The 25,320-nt window shown below is 43.5% G+C and overlaps 1 protein-coding gene across 4 annotated transcripts in view; it reads left to right on the forward strand.

Annotated features, from left to right (window-relative positions):
- LOC104365884 (cartilage oligomeric matrix protein) overlaps positions 1 to 24,752 on the forward strand; it is a 37,323-nt gene extending 12,571 nt beyond the window's left edge. The window contains exons 3-24 of one of the 4 annotated variants that reach the window (XM_032993757.2): positions 1,464 to 1,579; positions 3,344 to 3,422; positions 6,719 to 6,840; positions 8,564 to 8,815; positions 10,926 to 11,011; positions 13,271 to 13,322; positions 15,493 to 15,665; positions 16,927 to 17,064; positions 17,886 to 17,963; positions 18,097 to 18,255; positions 18,816 to 18,920; positions 19,103 to 19,210; positions 19,377 to 19,536; positions 20,780 to 20,898; positions 21,341 to 21,393; positions 21,825 to 22,018; positions 22,459 to 22,637; positions 22,852 to 22,900; positions 23,138 to 23,334; positions 23,474 to 23,646; positions 23,816 to 23,955; positions 24,134 to 24,752. In XM_032993757.2, the coding sequence (XP_032849648.2) occupies positions 8,740 to 8,815; positions 10,926 to 11,011; positions 13,271 to 13,322; positions 15,493 to 15,665; positions 16,927 to 17,064; positions 17,886 to 17,963; positions 18,097 to 18,255; positions 18,816 to 18,920; positions 19,103 to 19,210; positions 19,377 to 19,536; positions 20,780 to 20,898; positions 21,341 to 21,393; positions 21,825 to 22,018; positions 22,459 to 22,637; positions 22,852 to 22,900; positions 23,138 to 23,334; positions 23,474 to 23,646; positions 23,816 to 23,955; positions 24,134 to 24,180 (2,286 nt within the window). In that variant the 5' untranslated portion in view covers positions 1,464 to 1,579; positions 3,344 to 3,422; positions 6,719 to 6,840; positions 8,564 to 8,739 and the 3' untranslated portion in view covers positions 24,181 to 24,752. Of the gene's footprint in view, positions 1 to 1,463; positions 1,580 to 3,343; positions 3,423 to 6,718; positions 8,816 to 10,925; positions 11,012 to 13,270; positions 13,323 to 15,492; positions 15,666 to 16,926; positions 17,065 to 17,885; positions 17,964 to 18,096; positions 18,256 to 18,815; positions 18,921 to 19,102; positions 19,211 to 19,376; positions 19,537 to 20,779; positions 20,899 to 21,340; positions 21,394 to 21,824; positions 22,019 to 22,458; positions 22,638 to 22,851; positions 22,901 to 23,137; positions 23,335 to 23,473; positions 23,647 to 23,815; positions 23,956 to 24,133 lie in introns of all 4 variants that reach the window. The other 3 variants (XM_042795048.1, XM_032993758.2, XM_032993759.2) reach the window with 3 other exon arrangements.
- The last annotated feature ends 568 nt before the right edge of the window (positions 24,753 to 25,320 follow it).

The raw sequence follows: 25,320 nt of genomic DNA on the forward strand, positions 1-25,320 counted from the left end.
CCAGTCCCTTCTGTAATGAGACAATTCCTGTTTACACTCTTGCTGAAGACCCCTGGATTACACAATAAGGTTTGACCATGGTGGTGAATTATATATATATCATTTAGGGGAAAAGAAAAACCAGTCTGCTTAGAAAAGCTTTTAAGGTTTGCCATCCCTAGGAGTTTGGGAAGTGACTTAGTGCATACTGAGCAACGAGTGAAAGCAATCAGTAAAACTGTGTTATTGTCATTATGACTCTGGGAGGTGTCTTTTAGTAGCAAAACCCAAAAAGGGACACGACAGCCAAAGCAGCTTTACTGAAAAAACTTGCATACTCTAAGCATTAATGATACTCCCAACAATAATTCCCAGCAAGACATGATGGCTTAACCATCGCATCAGTCTGCATTTCTCTTGGTCAAAACAGCCTTCAGTCTTCTCCTTTTTTCCAGTACAATTCAGTTAATTATTCCCAGTTCCCTCAATGAGTCTGAGCTCCTGCTGGCTCCTGGAGCAATAGTAGCTCATTGTTGCAAATGAGCTTAATCCAGTGTTAGAAGTCTTTATTGTCCCTAATAGAAAATGGCATGAATAGTAAAGGAAAAAATGTGAGATGTTTCCTGTAAGGTTTTAACAACCCTCCTGGGTGTATGATTACGACATATGCTGGGGAATAGTTTTGAGCAGGGTGGCGGTGGGGAGAAGGAGCTCTGGCAGCATTTTATACCCCCAGCTGTAAGGTTCATTACAGCGAGCTGCTTGAGAGGAAGGGAAGGATGGGAGACAGTTCTTCTTGATCTGTACATGCCCCTGCTTTTCACCCCTTGAGCTTCTGATTTGTCATAGTGTGTCTTCGTCAGCCTTAAGTGAGAGGTAGAGCAAAACTGAATGAGGGCTGATAGGAGATTTGTGGGCCCTTTGATTGGCCTCCTGCCCTCAGTTTTGTAAAAAGCATTTTGGTTCCAGGTGTCTTAGTTCTTTTCAGACAGGATTATGTTGACACAATGTCTCAGGCATTTTGGAAGGAGTGGGATTATCAGTGTGGGACCCAGGAGTATGGAACATTTGACAGTGCTGTGAGCCTCCTAGAGACAAGAAATTAGATTATCAAAACTCATCAAGTCACTGGGAAGTTCTGGATTGTATTTTCAATAAAGGAGAATGTTCAGGGTGATCTTGTAGCCCTGTCTCTGGATAGACCTTGGACCTATATTGTGGCTTTGTCACCAGTCCTGTCATTGGCCTCATCTCCTGCTGTTCCTGAGGAGACTTCGGGGATGGAGCTAATAGTAACCAGGTAATCTAGTAACCTTGACTACCTGAACAGTCTAGGTTAGCCTCACTCATGCTTCTTGATGCCCTCTGAATATTGGAAGTTCGGTATCACATCTGTGATGAAACTGAACTGCAGCGTTCTTACTGTGCACTTAGGCACTATTTGTTGCAGGGCTCTAGCTGTTTGGTATCTCCTTCTCTTGCAGAAGTACAGCTTTTCTTGCTGATGCTCCTCAGAGTTCCTATGTCATCGTGTGTCGTTCTCTCAGCCAACGTGGGCAGAATATGGCACTTCCAGGAAGATCAGCCACTTCCAGTGGTGGTAAGGCTGCCCAGACAATACGTAGTATCACTTACTTTAGATGAATGTGCATGTGCTTTTTTTTTGTTTTAGTGTCTTTCTCTGCCAATGTTTGTGAATGAAGATTCCCCTTCTTCAGAGGAGAAAGGCGGTTTAGTTATTTCAGTGCTGGCATGAGCTTTGGGCTTCCAGGTTCAATTTACTCGCATGGTGTGACCTAGCGCAAGCTGCTTAGCTTCTGAGTGATTCAGTTCCATGTCTGTAGAGCAGGATTCTTTCTCCCTCAGAAGAGTAATGTGGCAATAAAAAGTAAGGCCATTTAGCTCTCTCATGGTTGCTACAAATTGGTTATGAGACAGGAGCTGCTTCCGACTCTTACTGGTAGCTTCCTAGGTCAGGTCAAGAGGTGCAGGGAATCTGTCCCGACGACATACTTAGAAATTTTCAGACTAGCATCTTTCTTCTCCCCCTACCACAGCATTCACTGAATTTAAAAAAAGAAAGAAAAAGGGGGTGATAAAGGTGGCAAGTTCTTGATATGTGATTGATGGCTTACAGATATCTCCTACTTACAAAATGTGCATTTGTTGTGCTGGCCAGGCAACAGCAAAAATATTGGAAAACCCCTACTCAGGTCATACTGGTTTTGGTTAGGGGTTAGGAGCTGAGGACAAAACAAAGAGTCTGAATGTTTTCTGGGCTCATTGCTGTCTTTTTTTTGTGGGACTCCTCGCTCAGACATTGGAAAGCGTCTCTGCACCTTTTTTCAGAAACCATTTTGCAGCTGTTTTTGTACACTACCATTATGGTGTTTGTTTTGTTGCATTCAAAACTCTAAGAAAATGTTCAGGGTGAAAACTGATGTTCCCTTGAAAGTCAGCTTTTCATATGTTGTAAGTATAAAAGTCATCAAATTTCGAGTAGTGTTGGAAGAATAAGCGGCAATGTTGATCCTTCTGGAACTCTAATCTTCCTTCAAGGAAGGCCCCGCTTTCTGCGGCGGAAGGCAGTAGCTTCCTCCCAAGAGGCATCCCTGTCACAACGTGCCAATTGCTGTGATACTGTGGTTGTGGCCCAGCGTTATGTCATCCTGCCTATTGCCACAGCGAGTTGTGTGACTTTTTTTTTTAGCTCATGTAAATGGCTTTACTGACATTAATCAAATTCCATTAGCAGGGCAGAAAACAATGAGAAGAACAAATGATAAAGCTAATATACTGCACAATGGATTCATGTCCATTTATTATAATTTACAGGCTTGATAGTCTATCATTGCAGTTTGCCATTGATTAAATGAGAAAAACATTATAAGTACTTATAAAAGGTCTTCCCGTGACCTTCAGTGCCTTGCTTTGCTAAGAAATTCAAAGTTAGAGACATAAACCAGACTGCAGCAAGCTGTAACTCTTCAAACATGTAACAAACCACAACCTCTAATGGATTATTCCATCTTGCAATGAATGAGGCATACGGGGAGGGGATGGAGATGTTCTTACCTATTGACTGATGGATTTTGTGTATAATATTTGCATCGCTCTAGGTGTTTATGACACATAATGAATCTGTTTTCCATAAGAAGCACCAGTGGTGCTACTCTTTATATTATTTAGTCAATACCTAAAGTTTGTTACCTCAGGCCTGCAAATAGCTCTAAGTAGATCATTTAGGAATCCTGCTTGTTGAGATTTTGTTTTAGCAACTGATGAAATAAGTATTTGTACATAAACAAGCTGTAAAATAATGTTTTACAAACTTTTTAAAGTGGGCTTTTGTTTTGTCTGGAAGCACAGAGCAGAAGATAGGACAAGACTGAAGATTCTGCTGGCAGCTGGGCCTCAAACTTCGGTGTCCAGCCCTTTTCACAGTATGTATCTTTGGAATTTGCAAGTGTTAGACAACAGCATTCAAACTAAGTACAAGCTGAAAAATACCATGCTTGGGCTGAAAAATTCTGATGTATTTGGCTTCTTACTGATATACTCATGAGTGATGTGTGTCAGGTTGTAATCAAGCAGTTCACCACAACAGATAATATGTCTTCTGAGTCATAGATAGTTTATGTATTGTGACAATTAACAAAAATCATGACCGATTAAGATTTCATTGAGACTTCAAGACTTTTATTTCCCTTAGAACTAACTGTTGACAGTCTGCAATGACTATGATGATTTTCCATCTCCACATTTCTATATTGGTTGTATAAAACTTGGAAGCTGCATACATTACCAGTCTCTTTTACGAAAGTATAGAATTGAAATGCAAGTTTTCAAATATAGAGTGCTACTTCAAAGAAGGGGCTAATCTGCTCTTTGAGCTCATGGTGAATAAGGAAAGAAGCAATGGGCTTAAGTAGCATCCCTCGGAAACATTTTCTAACAGTGGGAAGATAAAGCAATGGAAGGCTGCCTGGGGTGGTTGTGTAGTTGCTGGAAGCATTTAAGAACAGGGTAGAGAAGACTTAGTGAAGAGTGCCATTGGTATTATTGATCCTGTATTGGGAGGAAAAGGAACAAGATGTTTTTCAAAATCCTTACTGGTCATCTTCTATATAATCTTTTTTCTTATGACCATAAACATATAAGAAATATTGTAAAACACTTAGCATACAATTTCTGAGGGTGTAGATGTTTTTCACTTATTTTTAGAATTTGACCTTACAAGACTGAAAAATAACTTTTTCCTTCTGACTTTTGTCCTTCACTTGGCAAAGATTAGTTAAAAACACAGAGATGGAAAATATTTAAACTTTAAACTAGTATGAGCTTTTCTTTTTGTTGCTTGTTTGTGTGCTGGTTTCATTTGTGATGTCAACTCCAGTCAGGGAAAAAGGTGTAACTAACCTGGCACTGCGCAGAGTGCAAAAACACTTTTACACTGAAGCCCAAATAAACACTATCTGATGCTCAGTCTTTTTTTTTTTTTTTTTTAATCAGTATTACTTAAAATATTATATTGACAAATCTGGAAGATGTTTCCCCATCAGATAGTAACAAGTTCAGATATATCAGCTACTTATGAATTTATCCTTTTTAAACAGACACAGGCACCCAAAAATAACCAAGCAATGACCAAACACTTTCTGATCTGCTACTGTGTGTTTAAACTGTGCTAGAGTAGTGATTTACAGGGATTTCTAGCCCTCAGATCTGAATATGGAAAGGTATAATATGAGTCCAAGGAAAATAAAGGTAGGAATGACCTCACTCTGTGGAGACATCATGTCTTGCTCAACTCAAGAAAGCTCTGTAGAAGTGAACTACATTTTAATTTGTACAATTATTTTGCTATTGTCAATGAATAGAAATGATCCCAGAAACTGTTGCAGACTAAAAAGAAATGGGTTTGGGTTTCTAGAAAAACAGGAAGACATATTGATCACAGCTTTGATATACAGAAGACTTATTTGTTCAAATATTTAAAATTGGTGCAATGCAGATTTAATATGCTTTGGTTCATTTAATTTAGAATAAGTGAGCAATAATAAGCACTATTCTTCACCATGCTGTCCTACACTGATTGTTGCTGAGGGAAATTAATGTCATTTCTCAGCAGCGAACATTCCCGATTTTACTGAGTTTGAGAACTTGCATCTTCTAAGTACGTACTCACAGTTTGCCTCTTGTGCTAAAACACCTCAGCTAACTGCAAAGTTACTTACAAGTGAGCCAGTTCAGTATATTGCACTAATAAATTCATCATTAGTGACTCTTTTACAGAGGACAACAGAGATGATGACATACCTGCAGATTGTCCATATTACCCAAGTTCTCTTTTTCTCTGCCCTGTGAAGAGATCCAGGTTTGCTGCTGGCAGCCCTGACTGTTTTAAATACTTTGATGACCTGCAGCTTGTCATTCAAGGTCGTCTTCAAGAGAGAGGGGCTCACTCTTCCTTTGTCCTTTGCGGTGACACCAGGAGCTTGGGAGATTTCTTCTTTTTAATGTCAATTATTTGAGTTTCTTCAGTCCATAGTAAAAACAAAGAAAATTATCTAACTTCTCTATAATATGGTACTGATGAGTTAATTTAGGTGTTAAATAATAGGCATATTAGAAAATATAGTGAATTTTACATATAATGTGATGTCATGGTTTAACCCCAGCCAGCAACTAAGCACCACGCAGCTGCTTGCTCACTATTCCCTGCTCCCAGTGGGATGGGGAGGAGAATTGAAAAAAAAAGTAAAACTTGTGGGTTGAGATAAGAACAGTTTAAAATAAAATATAATAATAACAGTAATAATAAAGAATATTATAATGATAGCAATGAAAAGGAATATAACAAAAAAAGAGAGAAATAAACCGCAAGAAAAGACAAGTGACACACGATGCAATTGCTCACCACCCGCTGGCCACTGCCTGAGCATCCATCCACCCCTCCCAGCCAATCCCCCCCAGTTTATATACTGGGCATAACATCCCATGGTATGGAATAGCCCTTTGGCTAGTTCAGCTCATTTATCCTGGCTGTGCCTCCTCCCACCTTCTTGTAGACCTGCTCACGGGCAGAGCACGGGAAACTGAAAAATCCTGAACTTCGGACAAGCACTACTTAGCAGCAACTAAACCATGAGTGTGTTATCAACATTGTTGTTGCACTAAATCCAGAACACAGCACTGTACCAGCTACTAGGAAGAAAATTAACTCTATTCCAGCTGAAAGCAGGGCATGTGATCGTCAGTTAGAGTATTATAAAAGGGCATGTGATCGTGGGCAGCTGGCAGTGCTGAACTCTGTGCAGAGGAGGCAGGACTCTTCTTGACAAGTCTTTGAGAGCTCTTCCTAGATACAAATATTGCTCCCTTGCTTGTTGGGGGTCACATCCTTTCACAAGCCAATTTGTTACGTTCTCAGAAATGGTTGTGTCTAGTCAGCCCACTATCTCTTCTCATAAACCGGGGGTTTTTTGGCCCCTGAAAACTTAGAAACACAAAAGTTTCCAGGTAGCTGGATACTGGACTTTCAAACAACTGTTTTATTAGGTGTCTGACTTTAAGTTGTGGGGTTTTTTTTTTTTTTATGTGGGGTTGTTTGGCTTTATGTCCTAATATCATTGAGTAATACTTTGCTTAGATAGTAGAAAATACCATTACTGCTCATACATACTTTACTTGCCTTGTATTGAATAGTTAATTTTTTCTTTTAATTTCTTTTTTGTAGTACTAGGGTTTTGCTTGTCTCATCATTCTATATGGACATACATTTCTCCATTGAAAGCAAATCCGATGGCAGTCATTTCTGAGGTGACCTCACAAGTGACCCTTGTCCATTCTTCATTCCATGTGAGTTACATCTTTTTCTTTCTTGAGTTTTATGACTTCTCCCCACTTGAAGAAAACAATTTTTTTTCTGAATAGTTGGCAAGAACCTTCCTTTATTAATGACCTATGAGGCTTCTGTTGAAGTAATGTGCTTTTCCCTTAAAACTCTCCACTACTATAACAGGTACTAATGGGTCTCCACAGCAGGATCCTGGACTGTGCAGTCTGCAAAGTCTGGATGTCTCTCACTTCTTGCCAGCAGCACCTTCAAACATAAGCTGGACAGACATCGACCATCACTGTTTCTGGTGAAAGAGTTGGTCTCTGTGGGATGTGTGACAGGGCATTTTTCATTCACTCCCTATTTGTTGCTATAAAATAAAAATTGTAAATAACGTTTCCCAGAACATCACTGGGGATAACAGTATATTTTATCTTTAATACTCAGTTCCAACAGTTTTGATTTGTCCAGAAGGACCCAGAGATGCTAAAACCTGGGAAACTTCAGTTGTTCTGTTCCAGCTAAACCCCTTTTGTTTACCACAAGTATCAAACCCTCAAAACTGGTTTACCTGTGGCTTGACAGCAAAAAGTCACTTGCTGTGTGTGACATGAGATGGCATGTGCGCCAGACAAGCAGAATCACACATATGCCAGCTAGGTAACGCATGCAAATTAACTTTATTTTGTGTATAAGTTTGCTTGGAGCAAAAAAATGCAAAATCTGTCTGCTGCAGCATTCCCGTAATATAAAACTAATATTATTTATTAGTGAACATGCATGCTCACCAGTGCCTGCCAGACTGCACGCAGTTACCTTCAAGAATTGTGCACAGCCACAGGGATGACAAGTTTTTTCCTGAACATGGGAGGTCTGAGGCCAAAATGAGAAAAAAATCTTTATGTAAATATCAAGGATCCTGCTGCTATAACACTTTAATGAGTGGACTACTGTTTCCTGGGACTTTCCTGTCTGTGTCCCAAAGGGTGTTGTATGATCAACATACGGGCAGATTTCAGAATCAAACAGTGAGAATGTGTGATCAAGAATTTCACTGGTCTTCAAACTAACCTTTTTTACAGGTCACAGTTTAACTTGCAGTTTCCTTGATGTAGCAGCTTTAAGATTTTCTTTGGGCAGATTTTCTTTGGCTGCTCTAGATGGCTTTCTCAATCCGCTCTGTGTCTTCTGATGGAAAGTGTTGAACTGAGACTGACTGATGAAAAATACTGGATTGCAACTCATTCCCTCACAGACAAGAAACAGCAAAGTCTACCTTCCTTTCATGCCGTCACTTCTGCACTGCATCCTTCCTTTAGACAAGCCTGGGTGGGGGGTAATAAGAACAGCCTCTAAGGGCTGATCCCTCTCTGAAATAGGATGTGACAGCTCCTCTTTGGAGTTGGAAGATGATTCAATAATTCTACCCCAAGTGTGAGTGGTGAAACTGTCTTTTGGGAGCTTAAAGAGTCTTTTCTGAAACTCTAGTGAAGTCCAGATGTCTCATAGCTTTTGTGATCTTGTGAGCAGTTTTAGAAGGAAAATCTGTGAGGGATATGGCTATGAATCATCCGTCTATCCTGTGTCCATGAAGAAGAAATAAACCCCAATCCAAAAAGAATCCATTTAATTCTGGAATTTTCTGACCTATTTTGGTACAAGCCAGTCTAAAAAAAAAAATTAAACTACTCTCCTGATGAGTTTCTCATATTGTTTACTTTTGTAACGTTCTCTGTGGACTAGCAGCCAGAAATGACGTCCACCCCTCGTCCAGCATCAGAGAATAAGAACTTCAGAGGAAGGAATGCAACTTCATAAATAGCAAACCACAGACACTAATGGGGAGCAGAGGCAAACCTGCAGGTTAAAAATTCGTTGCAAGAGAAGCCCATACATCCACACTGCCTGGAGATTCAAAGATGATTTCAGCTCTAGCATTTGTTTTTCTCCTCTGCCTCTCTTGTCCTTTCTCATCATGTCAGCAGAGACGAGCAGGTAAGTAATTTTAATTCTCTCTATCTTTTCTGGACTCATGCTTTCTAGACTCCTAAGAAAATTCTGTTTTGCAGAAGGGAATGAGGACGAAGGTTAACTTTTCAACTGCATCTACTGAAGCCTGAAAGCAATGTTTAGGGATTTTGTAGTTTCATATGAAACTTGAAGCTTAACAGTGTAAGTGTTCAGTCTTAGATTTTTCCCCAGTTCTCCTCATGAATAGTGAGGTTCTTTTAAGAAAAACATTTATTCTAGGGCAATTAGAAATTTTGTTGTGTTTTGTAATAACCTGCAAGTGACACTTTACATTAATCTGCATTTTGCATGTGATGTAAGTTAAAAAACCAGATCCTACAGAATGTTCGATAGCCAGGATCCTTGGATATTGTCTCTGCTTCTACACATAGAGCCCAGGGAAGCCCTGGCTTCCAGGAACGTAGCCATGCTAACTTCATTACAAAAGTTCCACATCTCTGAACAGCCCATTCGGGGAATGCTCAACTTCAAGAGGATCTGTGAGATCCGGGAGACTCAGACTGTGTACCAGAGATTCAGGTGTGTGTTGTGGAGACCGAATGAGTCCATGGAGAAGGATGCATAGCAATGGAAATGTCTGCAAGGGCATAGATTCCCTGTGGAAATTGCTCCTGAGCGGTTGAATCATTGTTGTGAATTTGCATGATAAAAAACCCACAAACTTTTATTTTAAAGTACATTTTTCTACTAGGGATGGAAAATTCTTCCCAGGAATAACGGAAGCTGCCTGAAGCCTTCACGCAGAGCTTATTCAAAACCTCTCTTTGAAGTTAGAAATTATGTGCAAGCTCCTTGTTTTCAGTAAAATAAGAAACGTCACTTTAATTCAGGCTTTCTGTCTTAGAATGACACATCTGTGGTACTTTCAGTTTAGTTCCCAAACCAAAATGTATTGGAGAGACTACAGATATTCATAAAGTCCTCTTGGTTCTGTGCGGGGAAGACTCATGAGGCTTTCAGGCTCATTTGTCACATGAGAATGCTGAAGTAGCTGTGCTAAACCAGTAGCATGGGCTCACATCCTGCCTTTGGCACTGGCAAATTCTGCATGCTCAAGAAGGCAGACCCCTAACTCCAGATAATTTTCTCCTGAACACACAGTGCTGTTTGTAGAAGATACTGCTATTTCTCTCTCCGTAAAGGTTTGCTTACAGTGTAGGCAGGGTGAGACTTCTGTTAAAGGATCGATTAATCTAGAAAAAACTAGAGAAATGAGGTTGCACTTTCTCATGGCAGACAGGAGAATACTGGAGTTGAACTTTAATTGTTTTTAAGTGGTTCAAGTTTTCTTAAAACTTACATAATTCTAGAAACAATGAACTACTTCCATTAATTCTTCTTGAGTGAAGCTGGAGTTTTGACTGGATTTTTAGCATGTCTCAAAGGGCCAGGCAAGTCTAGAATCTAGCAGATGGGAGGAAAAAGTCATGTTAATCTGCCCTAGATGGCCTTGTAAGATGATGTATATCCTCTGTTCAGCATAGTTTAAACAGGATTTTGCAGTGTTGCATGGATGAGCAGATGTATCCTTTGTGTCCCAAAGCCACTACATGGCAATTTGCTACCCAAAAAGAACCCATGTCCAGCAAGAAAAAAAGTCTGCACCTTGAGAACAGGCGAGGCAACGGCTGATGTGCCGGTTTTCCACGTTCAGTGCTTGGCAGCACGTTTGGGACAGACTCAGCAAACAGCCTTACTTTAGTGGTGCCCTTCATAGCAGCTTCCACAGCACTGAATTATTAATTTGCTTCTTTTGGCAGCAAAGCCTTCCTGTGTGTGAACTGCAGAGACCATGCCAGATGAACAGCTACCACAACTGCCAGACTGCCAGGCCAATTTGTTGGCTGAGGGGTAACTGTTACCTACCTGACAGGCATGGCTGATTATCACTGTCTGCCCTGCCCAGAGCAAATTACACCCCATGTGCAAGTCTCTGTTAATTCCAGCAGGTTTCTAGTTAGAAGCTGGCAGACTAGTGTGGAGGAGTCTGTATCTTTAAGATGAAGTTAATAATGTTGGTTTGTACTGCTAATGGCTCTTCTGTGTTTTTCCCAACCACTTCGGTTTTTTTTAGGAGGTGAAGTTGGGCCAGAAATGCTGGAAGAGATGAGAGAAACTAACCGTGTTCTAATGGAAGTTCGAGACTTGTTGAAACAGCAGGTAGGTGAGAAAGGGACCTAATTCCTTATATGCTGCACAAGAGATCTCTAAATCCTCTGCCTTATGTGCTGAGTTTGGGACTTGTAGGGGCTGCGTCTTGTGTTAAGTGAAACAAGTAATAGAATTACCACGTCACAAACTAGAAGGAAGAGGTGGTCTCACAATCAGATCTCTAATTCTGAGAGAAAGTGGATTCATTTGAATTCCAGATTCTGCTGGTTAGAATTGTGCCTGCTGAAAAACAGCGTACATGGAGAATTGACTCTTAACAAAAAAGACATGCAAACACAGTGGGTATATATTTCACTGGAAAAACACGTAACTTTTTCCCTGGTTTTGTGGGTTGTGAGATCAGTAGAGTCCAAACTTGGAAGATGGAAGAGACCTTTTAGCCATCTATTAGGGTCCTGGAAGGGGAAGTCATATGGAGTCTAAACAAGCTCTGTATTCACTGTTTCCTCTTGTTTTAATTCTAAGCCTTTCTGGCTCCGGTAGTTTCTTAGGGAATTTGGAACTTCTTGGGTGCTTAGATCCTTTCCCATTTTAACGAGGAGATGGTGGTTTGCCTGGTCAGCTCTCTTTTAAGTATAGAAAAAGGTTCCATTCTCCCTTCATCCACTCTGGGAGCTGAGGGCAGCAGCTCTGCCTGCCAGATAATTGGAATGGCAGACAGGTCTCTGTGCCAGTGCAAACTGGGCGGCCTCTAATCTGCAAAAACATCTGTTGCATTGAGTTACTCTCACATTTCAGGCTACTGCATAAATACCCAGTGTTTACTAGGAATCAGGTCAGACATGGTTCCTGGCAGCCTCAAGCGATGATTTCCAGTGTTCCCATCCAGTTTAGCACTGCTTCTCCATACAGGTTTTCTATTTGTTCTCTCACTCTTGCCACTTACGTTTTGTTTTTGGTTTTGTTTTTGGTTTTTTTTTTTTTTTTTTTTTTTTGGGGTTTTTGTTTGTTTTTTTTTAAATCCATGGCCTTTTTCTTAACAGCGCTTTCAAGAAGGCTCTTCTTCATAAGAGAAACTTGCATATACCACTGGAGAGCCAAGGTGGCAGTTCATAATTTCTTAATCTATGCAAAAATTTTCTAAAACTTACTTTTCCTTGATTCAGCATCTTGGGCTGTTGGCAATAAGGATGGCAAAAGGCATAGCAATAAAAGGCCAGGTCTACTCTCCTGAGCCAAAGGCTGAAGGATTCTTGGCACACAAGAACCGCTGATACTCATTAGCAGTGCTCTGAGTTCTCTGCTCTGCTCTCTGTCACCCACTTCTAATGGGAGATGTTCTGGGGATTTGGGTCAGATCTATCTCTGCATTAACTATTCAAAATACATGACCTCAGGCCGTGTTGCAGAGAAGAGAGAATGACAGCTTGCTCTTATACCTGGGGGTTGGCAGAGAGACATGAGTAAAAGTTTTTGTGAAAGTGAAATGATTTAATTGCAGAAACACAAAGTCCACAGGGTGTGGAAGGGTGGTCCTGAGTATCAGTTGTAGATAGCCAGTAAGACTTTCACAGGAAAAAACTCCACTAGGATTGCTATACAAGATGCTAGATAGTCATATAAACGTTAGCTTGAGAAATGTTTACTTGTGCTTGTCCCGTATTGCTTTCTTCACCAAAGGAACAGCATCTTTGCACTGCCCATGCTACAAATTATCTTTTCTGATGCAAGCTTGAAGGAATAGAAGCCCTAGAGGAGGAGATCAGAGGAAGTCTGGAGGGAGGAGCTTTTGTGTATAAATTCTAAATATCCTCGTGGCACAGGCATTGGGGCCAAAGAATGGCATAAGCAGTGTCAGGGATTATTCATATATCTACAAAAATGGCTCACAGGGGAACCTCGTCCTGACTTTACTTATGCAGTGCCTGGACTACAGATAAATCAGATGTCTCTAGGACTGCTAGTTCAGCATCTTCTAGGATAGAAGACCCAAATAAAGTAGATTTCTCTTCCTCTACGACACTTGTTTCTGTGTATTCAAGTCAAGTGTTTCCTGCATCTGTGATAGAATAGTACTATCAAGTTAGCCTGTAGAAACACCACAGTAGGGAGTGACTTACAGCAGGGAATACAAGCCACCTCAGCTTCCAGAAAGTCTGCAACATGGACCTTGGGGTAAGAGTTAATTTGTTTGTAAGTAACAGTGCAGTCTCACCTAGACACCCTGTTTTCTGGCAGTGGGGCTATTGGTTTTCGTGGGAGCAAGACTCAGCCTCTGGCTAAGTGGCGGTTCTTGTTTTCTTCTAGATTAAGGAGATAACATTCCTGAAGAATACTGTCATGGAGTGTGATGCCTGTGGTGAGTTACTGAGCTGAGTCCTATGTTCAGCTGCCTCCTCCAAGTCCTTCATACCTTTGTGTCCAAAGAAGTAGTAAAATGCCACTTGTGACCATCTCCCTAAAGGAAATAGCTTGTCTCACAATTACCTTGAGTGTCACAAGGTAACACTCAGTGTTAGTGGTGCTTCTTTTTCCCACACAACATGCAGCATGCATGGGCCAGAGTTCATGCTGTTCTCATCATTCAATAGCAGCTGAAGCTGTTATCCCTTTCCTGAGCATGGGTTGCAGAAGCAGCCTTAAAAAATTCATCTTTCAGCAAACCCCCCAGCATTTGCTTCCTTCCACTATTTCTGAAATAAGCTTTGTTAGTGTTTTGTGACATACCACGCTGTTCTTCTCCGGGTAGCTGCATTCTGCTGCGGAAAGCTGCCCAACCATGTCTCCTAATAACCCAGCCCCTGGCAGATGTTAGAATTGCCTGGGAATGCACACTGGGTATCCTGTGGGATATAGTTGGCTACTCCTGAGCTGCAAGTGGAAGAGAACATCACCCCCAAGAGGCATTGCTCTGCTGTTCCTTTCCTGCTAGTGCTGCCACCATCCAAGCAAAGAGGTTGTTTATAGAGGATTCAAGACACAGGGTCATAAATTTTCCCATATAATTCTTGATCCCCAATAAATGGCTATTTTTTCTAGACTGGAACTTACTTCCAGTATATCTGGCTTTCAGAAAGCTTGGTTCTTGGAGGTGCTCTGTTATTTGCCAGTACACTTAAAGGGCGGAGCAATAACCATTTCTGCATTTGGAGAGATTGTACTTCTGGAAAAGAAGCCAAAGTGTCTGGGACCTGCAGAACAGAAATGCATTCATCCACAGCAATTGTTTTAATTTGCTCATAAAACTGTCCTGAACATTCTCTCTGTTACTTGACTTGCTATTCTGCTTTTTATGAGTTCTTCTCCTGCACTCCTTACTGTAGAATTTGAGCCTCTTTTAGTCATGCATTGAACAACGTGACTCACAGCAGTCGTGTGCTTCTCATTATTTCACAGAAAGAGAAGCATGAAGAGAGGAGGCCTTGTTTTAGTGAAGATTTTGCTGGTGGTGGTGGTAGAGTGTTGTTTCTTGTTTAGTTTTGTTTCACATTTTTTATGTTGGGCTTTTAAGCTGGAGAAAACGGGAGCAAAAAGTGTCCTTGCCACTTAGAGTAGCGGGTGTGGGAGACTTATGACAATTCTAGATTCTGTGAAAGTTTATTTGGTCTTGAATTGGCCTTCAGTGAAGTTCTGTGTCCCACAGAGATTAATTTTACAAGTTCTCTTGTGCTGTGGGTCAGGGCGTGAGGATAAGGAGAACAACCTGGCATTTGGCCTAAAACTTTCAGGGAAGCTGGTATGCCACGGTGTGGGGACAGGCTTCATGGCTTCATGTGTTCAGAGTGCTTCTGAAGAGAACTGCAGTAGCATTTTATATGGGTCAGAATTTCCTACACATCACAAGCTGTACTTCATGCTTAGATAGATCATATTGCTGTATTCCAGCCCAGAAGTGATGAATGTCCAAACAACAGATTGCTTTGTCATCTGCCAGGATGATGGGAGGTTTCCTAGCCCTGTGGAGATAACAGGTAGCATGTTATGCATAATATTATGGCCTGAGAGCCTTATGTGAGCCTGATGTGAGTGTATTCCTGCTACAAACTGAGCTGACCTGTTTAACATGCCTGCCTTCTACAGCGGAGATTTTGGCAGGCAGCCCTCCACAATGCTTCCCGGATTTAAGCCTTTGTGGGTTCTGCTCTAGCCAAGTGTCTGAGTCCATACCACCAGTAAGGTGTAATTATGGAGGAACCAGGGAGAAAATGTGATCGCTCTGGAACTCCAAAAGCAAGGGTATTGCACCAACAAGGAGGGTGGCATAACAAGAGTTCTGGACTGGGAGCGAAGACTTTCTGGGGTTCTGACTTATTTTTTGTCTGCTCTGACTCAGAAATCTGTCAAACTGCTGCTTCTCCTAATTTTTTTCTCCATTTACAAAATAGAGCTACAAGTGCTCAGCCCTCAGAAAGGATGCGAGGAAATGTCCTATGTGTGAAGCCCACCGATACCTTCTGAGACAATGGGGCCACCCCATGATAGTCTCTGGCAGGGACAGCTCTGTTCTTACCGTTCCTCTTGTCCTCTAGGCATGCACACCGAGGCGACAGGCCCTGTCATCACCGTGACACAGTTTAACAGATGCCTCCCAAACTCCTGCTTCCCTGGAGTGGCCTGCACTGAGACCGGCACTGGCTTCCGCTGCGGACCCTGTCCCCCAGGTTATTCAGGCAACGGGTCCCAGTGCACAGATATCAATGAGGTAAAAAACAAGCAGGAGAGGCTGGAAGTTACAAAGCTGGCTCGCGTTTCTTAAAGTGTTGCAGGTTTGTCTTGTGGTTATAAAGAAAGTCTTGCAATTCTCCTAGGAGCTGAAGTTCAACAGAAACATCATTTCACTGGAAGTCTGTAGCTCACCCGCCCTCAAGCTCTGTTCCATGTTGGTTTTATATCCCGTCTAGCTAGGCATTTCTTTCTAAAAGATACATAGACTCAAACAAAATAAATCTTTCAGTTTGTACCACACAGGAAGGTGAGTTTGGAAGACCAGAACAGTCCCTTTTGGTCTTGTAATCTTTTGAGCTGAAGAGTTGTTAGAGATAAGATTTATTAAGTGTGGAATAGAATCAAATGCTTCCTGAATAGTCCTTTATACAATAAATCTTACCACACTACTAGTACTGCTTTACTTCTGCCTTTAAATCAAACCTTGCTAGGCAGATACTGTTTAATTTTCTTTTTTTTTCAGAAAGCGTGGCATTCCATTTTGACTCTGTGTGTGTGTGTGCAAAGCTTTACTCAACCATTAATTTTGCATGTCCGTAAGACTCCTTAGTTCAGTGGTTCCCAAACCATAGTCCTATGTTCACTGATTAGTCCACCAAGCAACTCCAAGTGTCTTGCAAAGCCATGTCGCCTCTGTGGCCTTTCAGTTTAAAAATCTGCTGAAATTAAAAGGGTCGATGGGAGCTTTTTAGACTGATTATAATGTTAGTCACCAAAGTGTGGGAACCACTGTATTATTGTAATGCATCTGCCAGTACAGAGCATAAGAATTCAGTGAAAATAATAAAGTGCTGGAGAAAATAAACAAGCATTAATAGCAACTTCAGAAAGACAATTGTTTCCCAGAGTCATACACAAACAACTGTACTTGTCTTTCAAAACCAGTGCAAGAAATTATCCAGTTCTTGGGATTCAGAGACTGCCAGGAAGGAAAGTGTGAAGTGAAGCCAGCTTTTTGCCTGGGCAATTGATGTCACCTAAGAAGAATTAGTCCTGAAAGTTGATTTGTTTTACTTGTCTGCACATATAAGAACTTGGGAGAACAACTGAGATGGGGAAGCTGTATTTTCCACTTCCAAGGAAAGCCAGGAACTTCTATGCATTTTTGTTTTAGTCTTTAAAAAGAAAAGTACAATAGCTGGATCTCACTCAGCAAGGCTTGCTTTGAGAGCTGCCTTCACCGCTGGCCTCGAGCGAGCCTGCCTCACAGTTCTGCACCACCTCTTTCTTGTTTACAGTGCAACGCAAACCCCTGCTTCCCAAAAGTCCAGTGCATTAACACCGTCCCTGGCTTCCGCTGTGATCCCTGCCCTCCTGGCTTCACTGGGCAAATGGTCGAAGGGGTTGGACTAGCTTATGCCAGGGCCAACAAACAGGTAAGGCCCAGAAACATTTCTGTCTCCTTCAGAAGCCATTAACTCTTTCCCTTCTCTAATTGCAATCCAGAGGTATTAGATCCCTCAAAGAAATGGGAGGGAAATGCAAGATGACTGCGTTGTATTGGTGGGAAGACTGATGCAGTGAGAGGAGAGGCTTGCCAGGATGTCTTAGCACATCAACAGCAAAGCAACCTCCACTCCAAGACTTCTGCTGAATTTATGCTGGGCAGAATGTTATATCTGACACCTTTGTGGCTGTGAAGCCAGCCTAGGGAATCCTTTATACTAGGACACAGAAGAGTTGATGCAGCTACTGCCCCCCACCACACACACTTCCCTGACAGCTATAGAGAGTTTAAAGTAAAAAAAAAAAAAAAAACAAACTCACCACCTAGTCTGAATGTGGTCTTAATCTTATATTCTTATAAAGAATATATTGCCAAAAGCAGGAATGGCATGTGGCTTGTGTTATTTAGAGAGCTGCTAGCTGGTCATAGGACAGTCTTTGACCTTCTTGCTCCATGGATTCTCTTCTATCCTTTTACAGTAAGGAGATACTCTGACAGCTCAGCTCAGTGCTAAGCTATTTTGCCAGGCTAAAATCTCTGGTGACTCTGTAGAGGGTGAACAGCTTGCCTGGGGTCAGGAGTATTGCTGAGATCTGGCTCAAGCTTGTCTGAAGGAAAATTTTGAGCTGTGAGTCCTAGTAAGGTGTGCCAGGGGCTTTGCTCCTGCATCTAGTGATTCCCTAATTCTGTAATCTCATCTGGTATCTGCTTAGGAGTGAAGTTAACGTCTATTTTGTTCTTCCTGGGCAGGTTTGTACTGACATCAATGAATGTGAGACAGGTGCCGCCAGAAATTGTGTCCCAAACTCTATCTGCATCAATACACGGGTAAATGTTCCTGGAAAGCCGCACGGGGATCTCTCTTCCCCAGGCTCTGGGGCCTCTGTTAGCTGGGGCAGGTTACAGCAAAGGTTTCCCAGGGCTCATGTTATAGCTCATTCCCTATTGCTTTTTCTTGCAGGGATCCTACAAGTGCGGGGCTTGTAAACCTGGCTTTGTTGGGGACCAAGTCACTGGCTGCAAGAGCCAGACGGTGAGACGCTGCCCCAATGGTGAAATCAGTCCGTGCCACGAGAAGGCACAGTGCATCGTGGAGCGCGACGGGTCCCTCTCCTGCGTGGTAAGGTCCAAACCTCCCGGCGGTTGGGGTCTGCTCCCTCCCCTTTCCACTGCGCTGCGCTTGTTCTCCTGGGTCTGCCACTGCCCTCTCCTGGAGAGCGTGCCTTCCCGGCGCAGACCCGCTCCCCATTAACACCTCAGCTAGGCAAGAGCTCTCTCAGCGCTCTCTGGAGAGTGCTCCTGGCACCTCAGATCCTTGTTGGTTGGGTTTTGTTGTTTTTTTTTTTTTTGCCTGAAGCACTACAAATTTGTCACTCATGGAACGTTACAGGCAGCTGAGCAGGGAGAAGCACTGTTCAGCAACCTGCTGCAGCCAAGACGTTCTGTTGCTGCAGCTGTCTTTATAATCGCAGGAACAAGCAGAGGACTTGTATCTGAGTTATTTCAAATGCTATTTACTGCATAACTGTTTCTTCCAGACAATATTTTTCCTGTAGAGTGTTGTGCACCTGGATTCGCAATGTTTTGTGCTGGTTCTCATGTAAAGCCTTCAATTTTGGAGGCATATGGCCATCAGGGGACTCACCGGCAGCCTCATTTTGTTTGTCTGCTGCCTTGCAGTGTCTCGTGGGGTGGGCAGGGAACGGCTACGTCTGTGGGAAGGATACGGACATTGACGGGGTCCCTGATGAGAAGCAACGCTGCTCCGACAAAAAATGCCGCAAGGTAAGATGCAGTTGTCTCATGTTTTTCTGGAAGCAGTCTTTGAGAGGAACGCCTAACCAGAACTGGGCAGTTTTGATTTGAGGGCAGGCCTTGGGTGCTGGTGAGAGCCTGCCCAACCTTCAGAACTCAGGCCGAATGACACGCACAGCTTGCTAGCAGGCTCTTTGTTGCTTTCCTTTCAGGATAACTGCATGACTGTCCCCAACTCTGGCCAGGAGGATGCAGACAGGGATGGAATTGGAGACGCTTGTGACGATGATGCTGACGGAGATGGGATAATAAATACTGAGGTTTGAATTCTACTGCTTAAGCTCTGCCACACCTAAATGTACCCAGAGGTCCTGCAAAGCAACTGCCTATACCTTTAATGTGGATTTAGAGAACGCCTCAGGATTTCTGTCTTTCTTACTCCCCAGTGCCAAACATTTTCCCTCAGCCAGTCCCTCTCTCCCTCAGGACAACTGCGTGTACACACGCAACGCAGACCAGCGCAACGCAGACAAGGATAACTTTGGTGATGCCTGCGACAACTGTCGCCAAGTGAAGAACAATGATCAACGGGACATTGATGGCGATGGGAAGGGAGATGAGTGTGATGATGACATGGATGGAGATGGTAAGAGCCGCTGGAGAGCATCCTCAGCGAGGTGCATATATACTGAGCTAAGAACCAGAAAGCTATTGAGCAGGCAGCTGGAGATCCTCGTGGCTGGTGCCTGCTTTCAGAGGCTTGAGCTCCACAGGAGTGGAACTAATTTCTGATGGGATGAAGCACAACTCGGGTCTTAAGATGCCAAGAGGAACAGGCAAGCCAACATCCTTTACAGTTCAGCTCTTGTAGGGTTTAAAGATCTATCTTCAGGATGGCACTAACAATTTTTCATTAGCACTGTTACTGCGCACAGTCATGTCAAACCTGTGTCAGACTTAAGAAAGATGCACCATGCAAACTGATCTCAGTCCCGACAAGGCCACCACTTAGTGCTGCAATTTAAGCTTATGAAGCAGTATGGGAATATCCAAGTTGTTGGCAGCTTCTGGCTCAAGGCAGTATGTGTCAGGGCTGGCTTCTGGGGGAGAAAACCTGGCTGGCTCTAGAAACAGTCTGTATGCTAATGATGCTGTATTTGTACAAAGCCTGCTTTCAAAAGCCAGAAATCACAACTGCTGCTGGCCTGGGACATACATATTTATTTACAGAGTATTTCCAGTGTATCTAGTGCTGTTTGGCTCTGGCTGCATCTTGCCAAGTAGCTCCCTGCTGGCATGATTTGCTGGTGGAGTAGGTAAGTGCAGGGAAGTGGGAAGTGAAGTCATAGAGGTTGTCTGTCAATTAGATTGTTCCTGTCCTGTCTCAGGGCTTGAAAAGGCACTGTCTAAATCTTCCATGTCAAACAGCCAAGATTAACCTTGACTTATTTTATTAGATGTCTACTTTAGAGGAAAAAGACTCTGTCATGCTTTAGGGAACCACAGACAGCTTTGTCTTCATCCTCTTGGCCCCTCGCTCCTGCACAGATATGATGCCAGGTTGAGCCATGTTCTTCAGTTCTTTAGCTTTCTCTAAGGAATGCAGTTAAGGATGGTTCCGCTCAGGTTCATGGGCAATATCATGCTCAGACATCCAGCGTGATACAGTCTGGAGTATGTTTTAACATCAGTTGCTGCTGATCTCTTTCGTACTCCATAGCTTCTAGGATGTAACTTAAAAGTGTGTAAAATGTACACAAAAAAATTGTTGCCTTATTACATGAACTCAGCTGTCCTAGAATTTTGCTCTCTTACATCCAGCAGAGATCTTGCTGCATAGAGCTTAACAGCCCTGTTGCCTTGACGGGTCCACTTCGCATGTTTTACAGGGATCAAAAACCCAGTAGACAACTGCAAAAGAGTTCCTAACCCTGATCAAAAAGATAGTGATGGTGACAGAGTAGGAGATGTGTGTGACAGCTGCCCAACAATCAGTAACCCGGACCAGGTGAGTAAGCACTCCCAGTTTTGCCCTCTTATGGGTTCATTTCTCTTGCTCAAGACAGTGCTCGTGTCAGCTGCCTAAGGTGCACGCACCTGGTAACTCACCAGGATTACCACTTGCAAATTTTAGCTGCCAACCTGCAGTACAAGAGTACAGCCCCTCGAGATCAAACACCCTGGGGTACAGAGGAGTAAGTCAGAGAGGAAGCGTTGCACTCGGGCCTTCTCTTGTCCTACCTTGCTCTTTTGTGCTTAGAAATAGCGCTGCTCGAATTCAGCAGGGAAATTTATAAATACTGCAGAAGAAGCTCTCCCACTGTTGTCAGCTCCGTGTTCAATCCGAATGATCACGGCACTGAGGCAAAGACCTCTCTCTGTTCTCTTTATTGCCTAATCCCCCTCTTGATCTATGGAAAGTTTAAATTACTGTTGCTTTATTTTACTAGAAAGATACCGATCATGATCTAGTGGGAGACGTCTGTGATACCAACCAGGACAGGTGAGAACTTGCTGCAAAAGTTATACTTCAGTTGCATGAAATCTTGGGGATGGAAGGGGAAAAAGGCATGCGTTGGCAACTCCGTGACAACCTGGCTTGGCCTTATCCAATGAAAAGACAGAGGCCAAGGGAAGTGGAATTTTCTTCAGACCTCAAAAACACTTGCCCGTGGAAGTATGGCCCAGAGGCTGGCGGATGGAAGCTTGCCTGCAGCAGGCTTGCTCATCATCAGCTGATGGGTTTGGCTGCAGACTACAGCAGGAATATTCCTGATCTGTCACTGGTGTAACTAACAGCTCAAGACTCCGTGAGGCTAAAATCACCAAATTCTGCTGTTTGTGTTGAGGACCCCAGCTCCTAGAAAGGTCTTGTGTGCTTATTTCAAAAGCACATGTCAGTGGCTGACCTTTACCCGTCATTTTCTCCACCAGTGACGGGGACGGCCACCAAGACACACGGGATAACTGCCCCTCGGTGCCCAACAGCTCCCAGGTGGACACAGACAATGACGGGCTGGGGGATGAATGTGATGATGATGACGATGATGATGGGATTCCAGATGAGAAACCCCCAGGCCCCGACAATTGTCGGCTCGTCCCTAACCCTGGCCAAGAAGACTCGGACGGTAAGGGAAGGGGATGCACGTTACCCCTGCACGGGGACAGTTCCCTTCCTGGTGGCCAACGCGTATGGGTTTGACCTCTAGAGATAGACAGGGAGTAAGATCTCCTCAGTACCGACCTGAGACGGTTCGACGTCATTTTCAGATCTCAAAAAACCCTGACAGCAGGATCGGGTATCTGCGAAAAGTTATCTTCCAGAAGTATCTACAATTTGAGGTGTTTCTTCTGTTCACAGCATCTCTGCAAGCAAGAGAAGCCTCAGGGTTTCTTTGCAACTGACTTAAAGGAAGAGTGTAGCAGTGCTCTGAACACCTCTTAACCTGGCATAGACATGGCTACCTTTAACTGTGCTAGCCAGAAGCTCACTGAGTAAAACTCGGGTGCAAGGGGTGGGAGGAATTAATGAAAGCTTGTTACTCCTTTTCTTCTATTGTGCTCTCAGGTGACGGCGTGGGAAACCTTTGTGAAGATGATTTTGACAGAGACATGGTGATTGACAGAATTGATGTGTGCCCAGAGAATGCAGAAGTGACACTAACGGACTTCAGGGCTTTCCAGACAGTTGTCCTGGACCCTGAGGGTGATGCACAGATTGACCCCAACTGGATTGTCCTCAACCAGGTAGGAGACTGCTCTAGAACGGGCTGGAGAGGCAGGTGGAACAAGCCTGTACCGACCGGGGTGCAGTCTTTATTAAAAGACTCTGCAGGTTTAACGGTACTGTTCACCAGTGTCCTAATCCCAGAGGTTCACCCCGATGTACCTTCCCCCTGATCACTTAACGAGTAAAGTTAGTTTGGAGCTACACTAACGAGTCTACATTCGTCTTTCTCAGGGCATGGAAATTGTCCAGACCATGAACAGCGATCCTGGCCTGGCTGTAGGTGAGGCGCTTCTTTTTGTCCTCTTGGAAAATTATTGCGGACTTCTCGGTGCAGCTTTTGCAAGGATTTCAGACACTACTTAATGATTCCATCCACCTCCCGGGAAAATATTTTCTGTAGTAGGCAGAGCCTTCAGCTTTGCCTTAGCAAAACCCACCTCCCCCCTCCGAATCCAGAAAGAAACGGATCTACATTTTGTCTCAGAATAGAGAGTATTTGTTTTCCCACCAATTGCAGGTTACACGGCATTCAACGGAGTGGACTTTGAGGGCACATTCCATGTCAACACGGCCACAGACGATGATTATGCTGGCTTCATATTTGGCTACCAGGACAGTTCCAGCTTTTATGTGGTCATGTGGAAGCAGATGGAACAGACGTACTGGCAGGCAAACCCCTTCCGAGCAGTAGCAGAACCTGGAATTCAACTGAAGGTAAAGCTGCCGTTGAAAAAGAATTCAGGAAGGGATATTTGCCTTTTTCTTAGCTGTGCTGCTTGGACACAGAGTGGGGCAAGCAGCTACAGTCAGTCAATCCTTCATCCACATTTTACCAGTCTCTTCTCTGTGTTAGGCAGTGAAGTCTAAAACAGGCCCAGGAGAGTATCTCCGCAATTCGCTCTGGCACACCGGAGACACCACAGACCAGGTCAAACTGCTGTGGAAAGACCCTCGCAATTCTGGCTGGAAGGACAAGACGTCTTACCGCTGGTTCCTGCAACATCGGCCTCAAGTGGGATACATCAGGTGAGGGGTTTGCACTTCCCTTCACACGGCTGAGTGGACGCTTCACCCGCAAAAGCAGCACCTCTAGTGCAGTCCTGTGGTGAAGAGGAGGGAGAGTCTGATGGGACCGGTTTCTCCGAGGGTGAACCAGTCTCACGTTCGTGTCCCACGCGCGCGGATTCTCTTCTAGAGCTCGCTTCTACGAAGGCCCTGAGGTCGTAGCAGACACGGGAGTTGTCCTCGATACAACCATGCGAGGGGGACGCCTGGGAGTCTTCTGCTTCTCCCAGGAGAACATCATTTGGTCAAACCTGCGTTATCGCTGCAATGGTGAGTTAGTTTTGAAAGTCAAATACAGACATTTTTGCCATTTTGCTTTCAAGATGTTCATTTGTTCTCAGCTATCCTACATGTACAACTGTAAGGGGATGGCATGCAATAGCTTACTCTATTTTTTATTTCTGGTCCTACTTCTAATCTGTATTTGCTTTAATCTCATCCTCCACAGATACCATTCCAGAAGATTATGAAACATTTAGAGTTCAGCAAGACTAACCTCCGATTTAAACGTCTGTCCAGCCAAACTTGCTTTAAAAAATGTGCTCAGCTGCCCCACTATTGCTCTGGTATACTGTATAAAGAACTGTAAGTAATGTACCACTGCACTCTGCACAGCACCACGTGTCAGTGCATTATCTGGCAACTTTTCCACAACAGCAACTTTCTTTAAACGCTACAAAAAACCTATTGGAACGGCAGAGGTGTAGATGGCAAGTGTGGATAGAGGCCTGTGCTGCTGTCAACACTAGCTCTCTACGCTACACGGAGAGAGATGTGCTGAGAAGCCACCTGCAGGAGCTGGAATTGTTTGAGTAAGTTCAGTGCGGATGATTCCCAGGAATCTTTTCCTTACTCAAAGGCTCTCAAGTGTGAATGTTGTTTTCCTTTTCAAGACCTACTGCAAAACAAACCCAGCACTAGTCTGAAAAGGACAGAGAGCAGCCTATGTACAAGTTGCTCACAAAACATTAAAAACAAGCACTTTAAGGAGAGTATCTTTGTTCTGGAATGTTGGCTAATAAATACGTGGAATGTTGGATAATAAAAACTAGACTTCTCCTTGGTCACGTGCATGTTGCTTTTTCCTCTTCTGAAACTTTTCCGATACAGATGTGTAACAGAGAAACCCTTCAAAGCCAAAAGCAGTAGCACTGCTGGAGAGCCCTCAGCTGAATTAATCACTTTGTTAGCCGTACAGATGCACAGGGCCACTTTTTCTTTCAAGAGCCTCCCTCTATAGTTAGGCTGTCCTACCTGGGTCTTCTACGTGGCAGTTTTAGAACGATAAATGAAAGCTTTATGTTTGATCTGTCTGTGACACTGTGCCAGGACTCCCACAGACAGACAGCGGGTTTCTGTAGTTGGTAACCTGGGAAGTCTTAAATCCTGCACGGCTGTAACCCGCGGTCTCTGCCAGGGCACGATGACCTGGCCGCCGCCTTCCGGTCTGCCTAAAGAGACACTAAAAGCCAGATTTTGCAAGATGCTTCAGGTAAGCAGTTCACGTTAATTATAGTGAAACTTGCTCGTGGTTTCAGGAGACTTGCTCGTGGTTTCACCAGAAAGGCAGCTGAATGCTCACCAGCGCAGAGGCTGTACGATAAACACAAACACCGCTGGCCGGACGCGCTGCGT

Source organism: Tyto alba, unplaced genomic scaffold (assembly GCF_018691265.1).
Source record: "Tyto alba isolate M040663 unplaced genomic scaffold, T.alba_DEE_v4.0 Super-Scaffold_20000042, whole genome shotgun sequence".
NCBI classification, from domain to species: Eukaryota; Metazoa; Chordata; class Aves; order Strigiformes; family Tytonidae; genus Tyto; species Tyto alba.